Source organism: Vigna umbellata, chromosome 1 (genome assembly GCF_029865625.1).
Source record: "Vigna umbellata cultivar VRB3 chromosome 1, Vumbellata_1.0, whole genome shotgun sequence".
Taxonomy (NCBI): domain Eukaryota; kingdom Viridiplantae; phylum Streptophyta; class Magnoliopsida; order Fabales; family Fabaceae; genus Vigna; species Vigna umbellata.
In genome coordinates, this window is record NC_142165.1 from 106459961 (window position 1) to 106475671 (window position 15711).

At 31.6% G+C, this 15711-nt stretch overlaps 2 protein-coding genes across 2 annotated transcripts; one reads left to right on the forward strand and one right to left on the reverse strand.

The window, feature by feature from the left end:
* Positions 1-6658: 6658 nt before the first annotated feature.
* LOC124835377 (alkaline/neutral invertase A, mitochondrial) lies at positions 6659-11680 on the forward strand. Its single transcript, XM_047310289.2, has 6 exons — positions 6659-7747; positions 8422-8587; positions 8786-8997; positions 9649-10142; positions 10395-10443; positions 11049-11680. The coding sequence occupies exons 1-6, from the start codon at positions 6956-6958 to the stop codon at positions 11373-11375; spliced, it is 2040 nt and encodes a 679-aa protein (XP_047166245.1). The 5' UTR covers positions 6659-6955; the 3' UTR covers positions 11376-11680.
* Positions 11681-11807: 127 nt separating this feature from the next.
* LOC124835378 (gibberellin 2-beta-dioxygenase 2-like) lies at positions 11808-15165 on the reverse strand. Its single transcript, XM_047310290.2, has 3 exons — positions 14739-15165; positions 12838-13192; positions 11808-12289 (listed from the first exon to the last, which is right to left on the reverse strand). Exons 1-3 carry the CDS (start codon positions 15104-15106, stop codon positions 12041-12043), a joined length of 972 nt encoding a protein of 323 aa, XP_047166246.1. The 5' UTR covers positions 15107-15165; the 3' UTR covers positions 11808-12040.
* Between the last annotated feature and the right edge of the window lie 546 nt (positions 15166-15711).

The window sequence follows — 15711 nt, forward strand, 5'->3', positions numbered from 1 at the left end:
TCCTCACAGCCACATGTTGGTTGTGTACAAAAGTTAATGCTGATCTTGTAATTGACCTCAAAAATACACCTAACTTGTTTCCAATCCGTAACTAAAATCTCCATGTTTCATTTGTCATTCTACTTAAAGTAAATACACCTTTTTCTGCTTCTTTCATTCTTATCTAACACTAATGGAACCAACCTCTCTTTTTTGTTGCTAATTAAGATACGAAACTAGGATTTGAGTATGTCTAATGCTTAAATCACATAAATGGAAAGTTCTAATCATCATCATACTCTGCCAATTCAAGTCTAATCATTGAATTCACTGCGTATGGAGATACCATTTTACATTAATTAGCTTCAAACTTCAGCAAGGTATACAACAGTTTTGAAAAAAATAAAAATGTGATGAGAGCTTTGTGGATTTGAAATTTCACATTAAATCAAAATGAGTTAGGTAAATAATAAGTTATGATAAGTTTTATTATACATTAATTAGTGATGCTCTAATTCACAAGGAATTTATATCATTTTCAATCCAAAATTTTAAGACTTTGGATTTGAGTGATATTAATATCTTACCTGGATTAGACTCCTATTTTATTGTTGTGTTTTTTCAATAAATTTTTTTCTTCTCGTTACATCCATAAATAATATCAAAGTCGATAACTAATTTTTGTAACAGAGTCACACAAATACAATATGTTTTTTGTATTGAAAGTATTTCTAATAAAAGTTTCAGATACACATGTCGTGTTAAGATGAAATGTGGTATGAAAAGAAATATTTGTTATTGAAAATGTTTCTACTAAAAAATTAAGGTGGAAAAAACTCATCTTTAAGGCCTTGTTCTTTTGAGTGGATTTAAGAGAATGAATTTGCGAGGATTTGAAGATAAATTTTTTTGTCGTTTATTTGAGTGAATTTGGAGGTAAATGAGAGTGAATTTGGAAATAAATTTTTTTAATTTGTCACGTCAATACAATTCTATACTAATTCTCACAAATTTTATTTCCAAATTCACTCTCATTTACCTCCAAATTCACTCAAATAAATGACAAAAAAATTTATCTTTAAATCCTCTCAAATCCACTCAAAAGAACAGGACCTAAAAGAAATTATTAAAAATTTAAGTGTGAATCTAAGTTTTACCTTAATTAGATATAAAAAAAATTAAACATAGTATAAGGATAAAATTTCATAAGCTTATTATATTAAAAATAATATTAAATTATTATATAATTTGAATTCTAATTCTATTAATATTATGTGTTCATAAACCTCTCCCATAAGTATTGTTTATCATTATTAACTCATGCATGCGTATAATTAGTGAATGATGAGGTTATACAAAGCGTATGATTAACACACACACACACATATATATATATATATATATATATATATATATATATATATATATATATATATATATATAATTAATTAATGTTATACTTTTATTCACACGTATTTTATTTTTCTGGCCCTCAACGTGTTTCCCAGTCCTTATTCTCCTATTCTAAAACAATTTTCAATTACATGCTAGTATAATTAGTGGAGCTTAATTAAAAGAAACAAGAAAATCTCCTTAATTATTTATTAACGTAGAATATAATGGGCACGATGATATGCGTGTTAGTTGGGTACAGCAACAGGAAACACGTTTTTCGTGTTCTTAAGCTTTTGGATAAGATCAAACATAAGCTTCTATTATGTCATGAAATATTTCTTTATCACTATTTGTTTTAGTTAATGCGTGATTAACTACTGTTGTTGTTTTCTGAACTGTTGTCTCTCATTCAATATATAAAAAAAATAAACTAAAATTCTGATACTATATTACAATACATAAAAAATTGAAATTTGACAACAAAAATAGAATCATATATAATAATTTAAAGGAATTGAATTAAACATCTTGTTTCTTTAAGGAGTATCTTTTTTATTGTTTAATTAATTCGACAAAGTGAACATAATGCCATGACAATTAATTGATAAAGTTGGAAGAAGGAGAAGAAGTAGTAACAGTTAAATTTGAAGTATAAATTCTTGATCCAATGATTAAAGATAACTAATTGTTTAGTAAAGAAATAATTAGATATTAATTAGTGGTTGACTAGAAAGAAGTAGAAAATATGGCGTAATAACTTTAACGCATAAAACACGAGTGAGGTAGAGTGCATAATTATATAACATATGTGTTTGTCTAAAACTATATCACTGATTACGTAAGAGATTATTAAAATTTAAATCATGTGAACACTTTTTTCTTCTATGCCTTTGGCTACACGCCTTTCTCTTGCTCTAAAGATTCTACCCTTAAATTTATATTCTTTTAAATGTTTTAGTAATTCTCATATGGAATTTTAAATATATCATAAAATAAATTCTGAAATAATAACAGAAAGTGTCACATAATCTAAATCCAAACAAAAACTCCGTGAAAAAGATTCAAAATTTATTAAGCATTCCTCAAAAAACTTAATTTCGGAAGTGATTAATAAATCATTTAAATTAAATTTCGGAAGTGTATAATTTCATATATATATATATATATATATATATATTGAAATTAATTTGTGATGCCGTTTTTCGAAATTAATAAGTCAGATAGTGACCTTGCTCATACAAAATTATTGTTGAAGATAAATCACAGTTTTAGATCTTAGTAATTTAATTATTTATAATTCACGGGTTTTACCAATTTAAAATACTACGATTGGTCTCGAAATTATACAACTCATGACTATACTAAAAATGAAATTAATATTGTAAATTTCACAATTAAGATAGAACTTGAAATTTAGTTCCATATTTATTTATCCTTGTTGCTTAAATGCTTTGGCTACAACAATACTCATTATTAAATCCAATGTTTAAGAAAGAAACTTATAAATAAGGACACTATAAAATGGATAACATTAATGGAGCTTTTGGAAATTAAATGAATTATAAAGAAATATAAAAAAGGATAAAATGCATGATTGCTTAAAAAATGGTGCAGAACGAAACTAGAGGGGTGTAGGAAGCAAATCCCAGTATTAATCAGTTAAATAGTCTGAATTTATTTTATAAATTCGTCTTTGGGCTACACATTGCTAATTTAGAAGATAATGCTACTCTCACCCCTGATTTTACTACAATCACTTCCTAGTTTTTCAAAAATGTATTTAACAAAATCACCCTCAGCATAAATGTAGTTATTTAATTACATTATAAGATATAATTTCAATATCGTCAAATCAGTCATTTAAATGGTTTGAATGATGATACGAGTTAATAGGAGTCAGATTAGTCGCAAGTAGTTTGATGTTAATTAAATATAGTGATTTCTATATCATATTTAATTATTATTATTGTTGTTATTATTATTATTATTATTATTATTAATATTAAATAAAATAATAATTAATTTTATTAAATCGTAAATCAAATTCTTAGATAAATGTTTGTTATGTGCCCTTAAGCACATTTTTAACTATATTCAAAGTTGTTTTTTAATATCAGCTTTCAACGTTTGTTTTCATGTTATTGTTTTACTTTTTAAACTTTCTCTCTCTCATGATCTTTAATTCATTGTCTAGTTAAAATTACAAAAAGGCATATTTTATTTTTATTTCTTAAACTAATATTTAAAAAAAAAAAGATATATCTATTGATAATACAAACTTTTTAACACTATCATATGTAAAAAGAATTGTCATATGTGATCATTTTTGTTTTACAATTAAATAATAATATGAATATTCTTCTTATTATCGTGTGTAAAATTCAACTTGAAAATGATAGATATAGATATTCCTATAATGTTTTTAAATAATTACACCTGTAATAAAATAAATTGAATAATTACATTTAATACTTTATTTTAAAGTTTTAAATTAGATACGAAGGTCAAAATTACAAATTTTTCCCAATTGACGCACTAAAGGAATGGCAATCATGAGAATTATAGTCATGGACCGTTTTTAAAGTATCGGTTGAGTTACAAAAAGTTTATTACATCAGTATAGTTTCAATTATTTATATAATAAATTTTATCCCTTAATATATAATTTTAGCGTATAAAAATATATCAGTTTATGTTAATAAAAATAAACAAACGTGGTTCTAAATATTGATGTTTATTTAAGTAAATTATTTTAAGATCAATTAAATTTTAAGGGTTCATAAATTTTTGTATTTTAAATTAATTCTCAAGTTTTTATGTTATACTGAATACTCCGATTTTTTATATATTTTTAATTAAATGATATGATTGTTATGTTATAACATGATATTGCTTACTTGTTTCTATATATTAATAAATATGAAGTTTTATGATTAATATAAAATGATAAAAGTAATTTTGATTGTGTTCATAAAAAAATATGTTGAATAACCAAATTGTTATATTCGAATAATTTCTACGTCATGAACTATGATTGATGTCACTATTCCTAATGTAAATGCTTAGGATTTAGAGGTATAATATTTGTATCCAACATAATTTTAAATAAAAATAATAAAAGTCATCAGTATGTTAAACACAACAATTCATATATTTTTAATACGTGAGAAATAAGTACAATAACATATAAAATAATAATATATCACTTTGTTAAAATAAAAAGACTCTGTTAAAAAAAAATTAAACACTCACTATACTACAAAATTTTAATACAGATTTAATTATAAATATTAAAATTTGTGGAAGAATTAAAAGTTAATTAAGTATTGTTTTAATATAAAATATTTCACACATATAAGGGATAGATGTGAACTTAGAAAGAGGAAGGGGTGAAGTAACAAAATCTTTACAAAGAATATTTGGGCCCATATAATCCGTTCCAAGTTGCAAGGAGAATCTATTCTTCGGATTTGGGTGTTGCTCCCTCCACCCCCACACATCTCTTCCTCCACCTCCCCTTTACTATTTTGCCCCTTCCTCCACCTTTCCTTTACTATTTTACCCCTCAGTAAAATTTTATTTTTAAAATTGTTGTTTTTTAATTTTATTCATTTATAACATATTTCATTGATAACCTACGTAGTTTCTTGTATGAGTAAAATATTTTTCTACAAAGCTTGGTGATCGTGAAAAGAATTATCAAACAATCTTCTTCTTGTTCTCGGTGTAGTACGTGGTGCAGTGCGTTTATGGTGTAGTGTCCTTGTCGTGGTTCCTCTCCAGGTACGTAGTCATAATCCTTCCAATAATCCTAAACCCTAAATCCTTCCCATACTTCCAATAATCCTTTTAATATCCAAGCCTATAATCCTTGCATGAGCCGCAAAACGTAGTAAAATAAAAACGAAACGTAAAAGGAACACTGCCTCTGGACGGATGACATCCTTCAACGGATGTCAACATCCGTTTTGCCTTCAACGGATGTTGACATCCGTTGAAGGATGTCATCTGTCCAGGCAGTGTTCCTTTTACGTTTCGTTTTTATTTTATTTGTTTATTTTATTTACAGTAATTTATATTTAAATTTATAATTTTAAATGTTATATAGGGTTAGTTTTTAAACGTAATAATTTTGTTAAAATATGAATTTGTTAAAATATGAATTTGTTATAGGTGGAGAAGAAGCTTAACGGAAGAGAGAAAGGTAAACGAAAATGGAAGAGAGGAAGAGGTGCAGAGGGAAGTAAATCAGAAGTTTTAAATAAATTAAAATATTAAAATAATAAAAATAAAAAATTTTAACTTTTGAGGATATAATTATCATTTTAGAAGGATATAATTGGCATTTTAAAAAATTGGGGAAGTGGAAGAAGAGACGTGTGGGGGTGGAGGGAGTAACACCCTTCGGATTTTGTGTAAACTCACGCAACTTTAACGTGCGCAAATATTTTTTGTCCAGAAACCGAAACCGAAAAAGAATGCCACGTGCGACAATATAGCTTGCACGTGGGAAGCGCAAATCAAACATATCGCGATATTTGAGACAGTGAAGATTATTATCTTACCGTGTAACGGAACCAATAAATAGTTGCCACGTAGACTTACGCGGCGTGCACCGTGGGAAGTGTAGTTGAAAAACATGTGCTTTTGTAGCGTTGTAGGGTCGGAACTTGTTTGTTGCCTCATCCATTCAAATATCTACAGTTTTTAATACCCGAAAAGACGGTTTTACCCTCCATGATTATCCTCACCACGTCACCGCTTTATTTGATTTCCCAATTTGTCCCTTTTTTTACTTGCTTTACCTTCTGAAATTGCTTTCTAAAAGAAAGGGAATCCAACCTTACAAATCACAATACGTAAATACAAAGAAAACAACGTAGAGTACACACATCCTTACCAAAATGCATACGCCTCATCAGAAAAGAAAATCAATATACGTTATAATAGCATCATAAAATTATTTTTTATTATTAGTAGCAATTTTTTTAAAATAAAATAAATTAAAATTATACTTTTTTAATTCATAACTTATTATAATTAAATTCATAAGTATATGACCAACTCATCTGGTTAAGTTAGTACGTGTCTTTTGCTGGGTGGGAAGTTCATTGAACCAACGAAGGGTATTATTGTAAAATCAGATGTGGTAACTCAAAACGAGAATCCCAGCACGTGCGAGGGATAGTGACGTAATTACACTTTTCGTCAATTTGGGAAGCTGTCCTCTTTCTCGTCCCAACTTTCCTCTCTGAGCGCCTATAAAGTGGCTTCGTGAGTTTCGTTCTTTCATTTCTTCATATCTCAAACACTTTTCGCTTTCATTGAAACCATTCGATCTCTTCCTCGCCTTCTCAAACAGTAAGTAAACCCACGAATCATTGTAAATTTTACCATTACCATTCTTTTAGTTATTAACTTAGAATCTTCCCTTTCTAGATTTATAATTGTAATAATTCTTTGTTATATATACGTTGATGTTACTGGGATATACATAAGGTGTTGAACATAGGAAAAGTCTTGATTTTTAATACTTTAGAGCGGTTTCATTTTCTGGGCTGTAGTTGTTTTCTCATACCAAATGACTAGTGGTAGTTCTGTTGGAATCTCTACCATGAGGCCTTGTTGTAGAATCTTTTGTAACTACAAAAGTCCATCGCTTTTTGGGTTTTCTCCAACGAACTTCGGTGATTCAGCGATCACGGGCATGTTGTCCAGATCAGGTCATCCCAAGTCAACCCATCGTTATAGATATAATACCTGTGATACTCAGATTGTAGGGTACATAAACGTGATCAAACCGAATCGGAGGGATTTTAGTATTTCCGGTTCGAATTGGCGTCTTGCTAGGGATTTTAGCACTAGTGTTTGTATCAATGTTGGTAGTTTTAGGCCTAGGGTTGTGTCCTTGATACCGCATGTAGCGTCGGATTTTAGGAACCAGTCTACATCGGTCGATTCTCATGCTCATGACACGAGCTTTGAGAAGATTTACATTCAGAGCGGCTTGAATGTGAAGCCATTGGTGATTGAAACAATTGAGACTGATCAAGGTGTATTGGAGGAAGTATCTGAAGAAACATGTGGTGAGTCAAATGTAAATTTAGATCATTTGAAGGATTTAAGTGAGAATAAGGTTCAGAGGAAGGTCTCTGAGGTTGAAAAGGAAGCTTGGAAGTTGCTTCGGGATGCTGTCGTCACATACTGTGGGAATCCCGTTGGGACCGTTGCAGCTAATGATTCTGCTGACAAACAACCGCTGAATTATGATCAAGTCTTTATCCGTGATTTTGTTCCATCGGCGCTTGCCTTTTTGCTCAATGGCGAAGGGGAAATTGTCAAGAATTTTCTACTTCACACATTGCAATTGCAGGTATGTTATGGCGTTATTAGCTCAATTAGATTGTTTCTGCATACACTTGTTTTCTGTTCTTCTACATATTAGTTATGTGTACACCGCTATTTATGTTGTGCATACTCTGTTGAGATGATATTATTTAGCTTTAATGCTGCATAACAAATAACTGATGTTCTTTTCTATCCATCAATTGTATATTTGAAAGGAATTTACGCATAGATTGTTTCTTATTTGTGAATCAGAGAAAGATAAGACGTCATGTATCTAGTTCTCATTGTCGCCCTTATTTTAAATTATCCTATGTTAGACATTACGGAAGAAATGTCAAAGCGCATGTTGGGATTCACGTTAGAAAAGCCTAAACCATTGTTTGGCCAAAATCTTCCCTTTTGTAATTTTTGCTCAAACATTAGTTTGGAGATTCCAACTTCAAGACAAACATTCTCTAAGTGCTTCTCATCTACTGGACCTTTTTCATTTTTTCATAACTCAAGAAACAAAGAATCCTTGTAAATGCCTCACGACTCTCAAGCTAAGTTAACATGTAACCAATGAATGAGAGGGAAGGACTAGTATGTAAAGTGTTGTCGGCAAACATATAGATGAAGCTGTTATTGGACTTGAATTAATTTCTTTTGGTGTACTTGTTTCTTGTTTTAGTATTTTAATTAAAAGTTTATGTTTGCCAGAGTTGGGAGAAGACTGTTGACTGCTACAGCCCAGGTCAAGGGTTGATGCCTGCAAGCTTCAAGGTTAGAACTGTGCCTCTTGACGGTAACAATGAAGCATTTGAGGAAGTTTTGGATCCTGATTTTGGTGAATCAGCTATTGGACGTGTTGCACCTGTCGATTCAGGTAACTTGTTTATTGTTGTGGAAGCTTAAGACATTTTCTATTACATTAAATGCTACCTACACTATCATTATTATGTTGTTCCTTTTCCGGATATAGTCTTGCTATATTTTTGCTTATTCAAAATTAACTTAACATCTATATTTTACAAATCATATTTAGGCCAATATTTTAAAGCTTATGCTACATTCTCCTTTACAGGACTGTGGTGGATTATATTGTTGAGAGCTTACGGGAAATTAACGGGTGACTATACTTTGCAAGAGAGAGTGGATGTCCAAACAGGCATAAGACTGATCCTTAAGCTGTGTCTGACTGATGGATTTGACATGTTTCCTTCTTTATTAGTCACTGATGGTTCCTGCATGATTGATAGAAGGATGGGCATTCATGGCCACCCTCTTGAGATCCAGGCAAGCTGATAACTTTATCTCTATTTATATAAGCAAGTAGGAATTATGATTTATTTTGCTCTTCTTAATGTATGGTACTGAGGGATTTTTTTTTTCATTGATAATATATTAGCTATCTCTATTCATGTAAGGAATTATCAGTTATTTTTTTCTTCATAATGTATAAAATAGGGAATTATTTCCTTGATAGATAATATATGAATATGCTTTTCTGCTCTGTATTTGAAGCATGGCAGCATATTCTCTCAGTTAGATTATTTGAGCAAGAACAAGTGATGTCACTGTGATTCAACAAAACTTAATTACTTGACATAGACCTCTCAGTTGAGAGTTTGAAATGTATAATTTTTCATTTACTCATTTTTGGACACAGACTGATGTAACTTTTCATATTAAAAATTAAAATTAATTCAGCATTTCAAGTTCACAATGTGCATTACTCAATAATATCTACTGCTTGCCCAGTGTTTGCTACATCTTTATACAATTAGTTTTAAAATGGATTACAATCAGTTTTGGGCTGCGGCCTTGTTGACTCTTTAATAGTCTATTGTGTTTCCCTCCTCTTTCATGTTGGTTGTCGCATGTCTGAATATATACCTGGATACTTATTAATTTCCCCTTGGGTGGATTTTAATTGCACACTTGCAGGCGTTATTTTACTCGGCTTTACGCTGCTCACGGGAGATGCTGATAGTCAATGATGCAACTAAGAGCCTGGTGGCTGCTGTCAGTAATCGCTTGAGTGCACTCTGCTTTCACATGAGAGAGTATTATTGGGTTGATATGAAGAAGATTAATGAAATTTATCGGTATAAAACAGAAGAGTATTCTACTGATGCTGTAAACAAGTTTAATATCTATCCAGAGCAAATTCCTTCATGGCTAGTGGACTGGATATCCGAGGATGGCGGATACTTCATTGGTAATGTGCAACCTGCTCATATGGACTTCAGGTTTTTCACACTTGGAAACCTTTGGGCCATTGTTTCTTCTTTAGGAACAACAAGCCAAAACCAGGGTATTTTAAATTTAATTGAAGCAAAATGGGATGATATTGTTGCTCAAATGCCTCTCAAGATTTGTTATCCGGCTCTGGAGAGTGAGGAATGGCGTATCATCACTGGCTGTGACCCCAAGAACACGTAAGGCTATTCTAAATTTCTTGTTCTCTTTTGAATTTCGCAGTGTTTCTTGGCACAACCACTTGGATGCAAAAGTTCACAATTTGTGTGATGCAAAACATTGAAATAAATTGTCAATGATTCAATATCTTGCCAGAGATAGTCGTGTTTTCTTGTATTGTAAAGGTTTTGGCTGTTGCCTTACTCTTGTTTGATATTTATCTCCTGCTCTAAATTACAAACTTTAATGATAATTTGTTAAACTGCTTGCAGCCCTTGGTCATATCATAATGGAGGATCTTGGCCAACGCTTCTCTGGCAGGTCAGTTGTATATTTGTTTGGATCAAGTCATCCCTGTGATTGTTTGTTACTTCTTCTGCTTTTATGTACAAGAAGATAATAATATTTAATTCATCAAGACCAAATTCTATTTATAGTTTTTTTCAACCTATTCGTGCTAGTTGGTTAAGAGTCTAATTTAACAATAAACAAGTGGATGTCTTGTTAATAGATTTCACAATAATTAAGGGTATAAAAAAACTAAACGTTGTTGACTAAGACATTTAAAAGTGGAACTATGTTTGCTATAATAGGATAAAAAAACGTTTTTATTTATTTTTCTTATTCAAAGGAGGAGAGGAACCATTGACTCCAAAAGATAAATAGAAGTACATAACATTTCACGTTAGCATTAATTAGTATGACAGCTATTATTAATTTTTATCTTTTAAAACATGTCATCTGGTATTGATATTAATTTTCTTTAGTTCCTGTTTTGTAATAATTTTATGGCCTGATATATAAATTTAATTACTATTGGTTCGATGACGATTTAGGTTTATGTCGTCCAATTATATGGCAATGCAAAAAATTTAACATTGACTTTTATTATATTGGCTAACTAGTATGATATGTTTAAACTTCAGTTCACATTAGCCTGCATGAAGATGGGAAGGCCCGACTTGGCACAGAAGGCTGTTGATTCAGCAGGGAAAAGGCTTTCATTGGATAAATGGCCCGAATATTACGACACACGAAATGGAAGGTTCATTGGGAAGCAATCACGGTTGATGCAGACATGGACCATTGCTGGTTTCTTGACCTCAAAGATGCTTCTAGAAAATCCAGAAAAGGCATCCTTGTTGTTTTGGGAGGAGGATTTTGAACTTCTTCAGAACTGTGTCTGCATGCTAAGCAAAACTGGTAGAAGAAAGTGTTCCCGTTTTGCTTCAAGGTCTCAGTTTCTTGTTTAACGTCAACATTCTCCCACTAGAGTGCCATTGTTTGGTGAACTAATGTATTGCAATAATTGATTATGCATGTTAACTATTTATGTTGTTTGGTGACAACGGATAACAGTATAACAGTTATATTGCATCATTTATTTATGCGGGGTAACTCACTCCATGCCATGTGTGGCATCAGTGAATCATATATTTGAACAGTACCACACTAGTTCTATAAGAACCGGTTATTGTACCACCAGAGTACTTTTGTAAATCTTTGCTAATTGAAGGATTGATATATCTAGTGAAAGAAATCTTACTTTAGGACTGAATTCAATTGAGTCTTGCTTTTATTTTTCCAGGGGTATTGACTAAGTAGTCAAAAGGGAGGTTTTTTGAAGTATTGAAAATGAACTTTATAATCAAATGTTAATATATAAAAGGAAATGTTTGTTATCGTTAAAAAAATAGGGTAGTTGAAGTTAGCATAGCAGATAAATAAAAGAAAGAGATGTATAATTTTGGTTGGAAGGAAAGAAGAGAGAGAGAGAGAGAGAAAAAGTTGAAGGATTGGAATTTATGATGATTGGTGGAAAGGAGTACAGAGAAGTTATCTTAGGGTAGTGAAGTTAATAATGAGTGGGGAGAGTATGGAAAAAAATGGGGAAGCAGAGGAAAAGAGTGAGTGGTGGTCAGCGTTTGCAGTTTCTGAAAAGCTGAAGGCGTGTGTCTCCAAGCCTGAGAGAATATGTGGCTTTCTTGTATTCGGCCCAAGTGAATGGTCGGAAGAGAGAGGGCCTCTGAGGTGTCACCATAACTGAGGGAGCAACAATGGTTTGATGCAGAGGTGGAGCCCCAAAATATGCCACTGACATTCTACACTTGTATGAGTTCGTCATTGCCCTGTGTCTCACGCTCACAAATCTTCCATTTGTCATAACCTTAACACAACACCAACACCCACATAAATCAATCACACTTCAACCCCCACTTTCCCAACATTCATTTCTCATTTCATTACTTCATATCATATTCATTTCTTACACTTGTCATTAATTTCATTCAAATGTTCCCCAAATATTTTAGTAGATGATTTCAGACCCACTGAAATTTAGTTCAAAAGCTGCAGTGAAAAGAAAAGAAAAAGAAAAATACATTGATTCCCATGTCATTTCACCTCACTTCACTTCCCATCAACTTTTAAGATTTCTTTTTCTCTTTCTGTGCCAGCATACAAACCAGGCCCCCCACTCCCTGTTTTTTTTTCTCCTTTGCAAATCGAATCAACCTCTGTGTTCTGTTCTCTTCTGTGGGGTTCAAAGACTAAACCTTTCACGTTATTATTCTATACAAGTCATTATAATGTGTTTGAGTATGTAGGAAAGAGAAAGAGGAAAAATAAGCATGTTCCCAACTAATGTTAATGCATTAGAAAGTGTATATGATGGAGTGAAAAAGGAAGCAAAGCATATTACATGCATAGAGATACCTGTAGTACATCACCGACGTTGACATAGAATGCAGAGGGGTCAGGTGTGACTGGGATCCATACCCCATCTGGAAGAGAAATTTGGAGGCCTCCGACGTCGTTGGATCGGAGAATGGTAAGGATCTGAGGGTCAGAATGCTCCCCAAACCCAACCTTGGTAATTTGTGATGACTTGTCCTTATCTCTGTTAATTATAGGTGGGTAGTGATTGAGTCTCAGCACTGAGTCACTTTCACCATCCCTTATCAATCTGCTGAAAACCCAAGTGTCCGGGACCCCCAGCTCCTCTGCCATCACCTCCAATATCTCACATGCTAGTTCTTTCACTGCTTCTGTGTATGCACTCAAGCTTTTCCTGCATCCCATTATTCAAATCACACACAAAACAGACATATAAATATCTCTCTTTTTTCTTTTATTCTATATGACCAACCTCCAGGTTTTATAACGAACACAAATATCATTTTTTAATTACCAAGAATCAAATTGTAATTTTCCCTTCCTTAATTAAGGGGAATACCATCGTCAACACTGTTAATATCCATTTTATATATACATATAAAAAAGAAGAAGCTCGAGTTGTATAGCATAATGTCAGAATAATGAGTTGCAACATGTCATTTTTTTCAAATACTGGTTATTGGTTGACTCACTTTAGGACTTGTTCGTTCAAAGGGGAAACTTTGAAACCATTATTCTCTCTCCCTTCTTTGCTGGCCAGTCAGATACAACTCACACCAATGTACTTCCAAAAGCGTTATACTTATTCATTGAACGCTGCTAGTAACAGTGTCTGCTTCAATTTTTTTTCTATACTATATTAAATTTACAAAAATAATACTCTTATACTTATTCATTGAAAGCTGCAGTGTCTGCTTCAATTTTTTGCTATCCTATTTAATTAGATTTACAAAAATAATACTTTGATACGGATATTTTCTTTTACACTCAAATGATAAGCATATTTCTTTTTACATTCAAATGACACGAGTGAGTCTTAGTTTTTTTTAAATAGATCATGATATTTTAATAATATTTTTTTATAATTTTTTGATAAAAAATTATGTGTCACTATTTTATTGGTTCGTATATTTAAAATGGATCATAAAAAATTAAAAAAAAAAGTTGTTAAAAGAGATTTTTTTTAAATATTTATTAAGGATGAAAGAGTAATTTTGAAAGAAAAAATTGAAAAGTACCGTGTGACATGAATGTTATTGTCACCGTCACCTGTGGGTGTCAATATACCGGTGCTCTTAAATTTATTAATACATGATATACATTGAGTAAAAGTTAACTACTATTTTTAGCAAGATCTTCTATTTTAGTCATATCTATTCATCAAATGATATTTAAGCTTCAGACCTTACTCTAAGAACAACGAATCCACTTCTACATTGTTGGTTGGTATGGTGTGTATGGCATAAACTGATGAATTTACCCTCTGTGTGTATATATACATATATTTAATATCTGATGCATGTGTAAACAGATTTTTGTTATTATATTAAAGTTAAAGGTAAATATACGTACCACTTGTTAATTCTAAGTCTGGATTATGTAAACGTGTGTACATGTTGTTATTGAACGAAAATATTATTGTTGTGTGCGACATGTATAATAATCTGTTCTGATAATTTCGTGTATAGCATGCAGCTAAATTTGATTAACTTTTCCTATATAAGCTATAAATATGCATAACATTTGAGATAATTAACATAAATGAGCAAAGTGAGAATCTGTCTGAGATAATTGGCAGAAGAATTGTTGAAAAATATGATATGAAAAAGGGTGGTAGTTAGGGAGCATGTGGAGTTAACAGTAAAGGAAGCATGCAGTAAATATAAATAAGAGGTGACATGATGCATAAGATAGATAGATAGATAGATAGATAGAGATACCTGAGATTTAATGGGTCAGTGGATATGGTTTTGGAAATGTGAGCAATGGAGTCGGTGGTGGCACTGAGGAGAAGGTACTCGACCTCACCCATGTCTCCATTGACACCTATGTTCTTGCACCCATATGCAGGTACCGCCACTTTCTTTTCCACCATCGGTTTCCCAAAGAAACCGAAACCTGCTTCTTCGGTTTTCGCTATAACTTCCTTGCTGATACCGTGGTTTATCACTTTGAAGAAACCGTATTCTTCGCACGCTTTCACGATCACCTTCGCCACTTCCGCTCTCTCCCCTGAGAAGTCCACCACGGGAACCTCTCTCGGGAGAATCCCTTCGCTCTTCATTGGGTTTCGGGCAGCCAACACCATTTTTCTAGATTTTGCAGATATCTGTTACTGACTGAAGAGAATGCAGAGGGAAAACAGAAGAGAAGAAGATGAAGAAGATGGTGAATTGTGAGCGGAGATAGTGGCCTATTTATGCACCAATAATAGGAGAGAATCCATGGGAGGAAGAGATTAAAATAATCTATATTTCACTTTAAATAAACTCTAAACCTAGTTCAATAATTAATTTTAAATTAAAATTACAGATAGAAAAAAGATGCACAGATTATATATCAGTGCTTATAATGTAATAAAAATGGCGTAAATGATGTGAACTTATTAGAATCTGATGAAAATAATTCTAATCTAAATATTTCTTATATTATTATTTAATTATAAACTATTATTATAGTATTTAAAAGAGTCATAACTGCTGCAATTTCTAATTGAATAATGTGGTAATGCAATTCAGTTGATGTTGTTGAGACGAGTTTAATGAGAAAGCATTATTTATGTAGAGTAATTTTATGTTTTTTGTTTAATCGAAATTATAATTGATATATGATTTATTCAGAAAATTGTATTATGAGACAGGACTGAACAAATTTAATATACTATAAAATACTTATAAACTTCAAACTTTGATA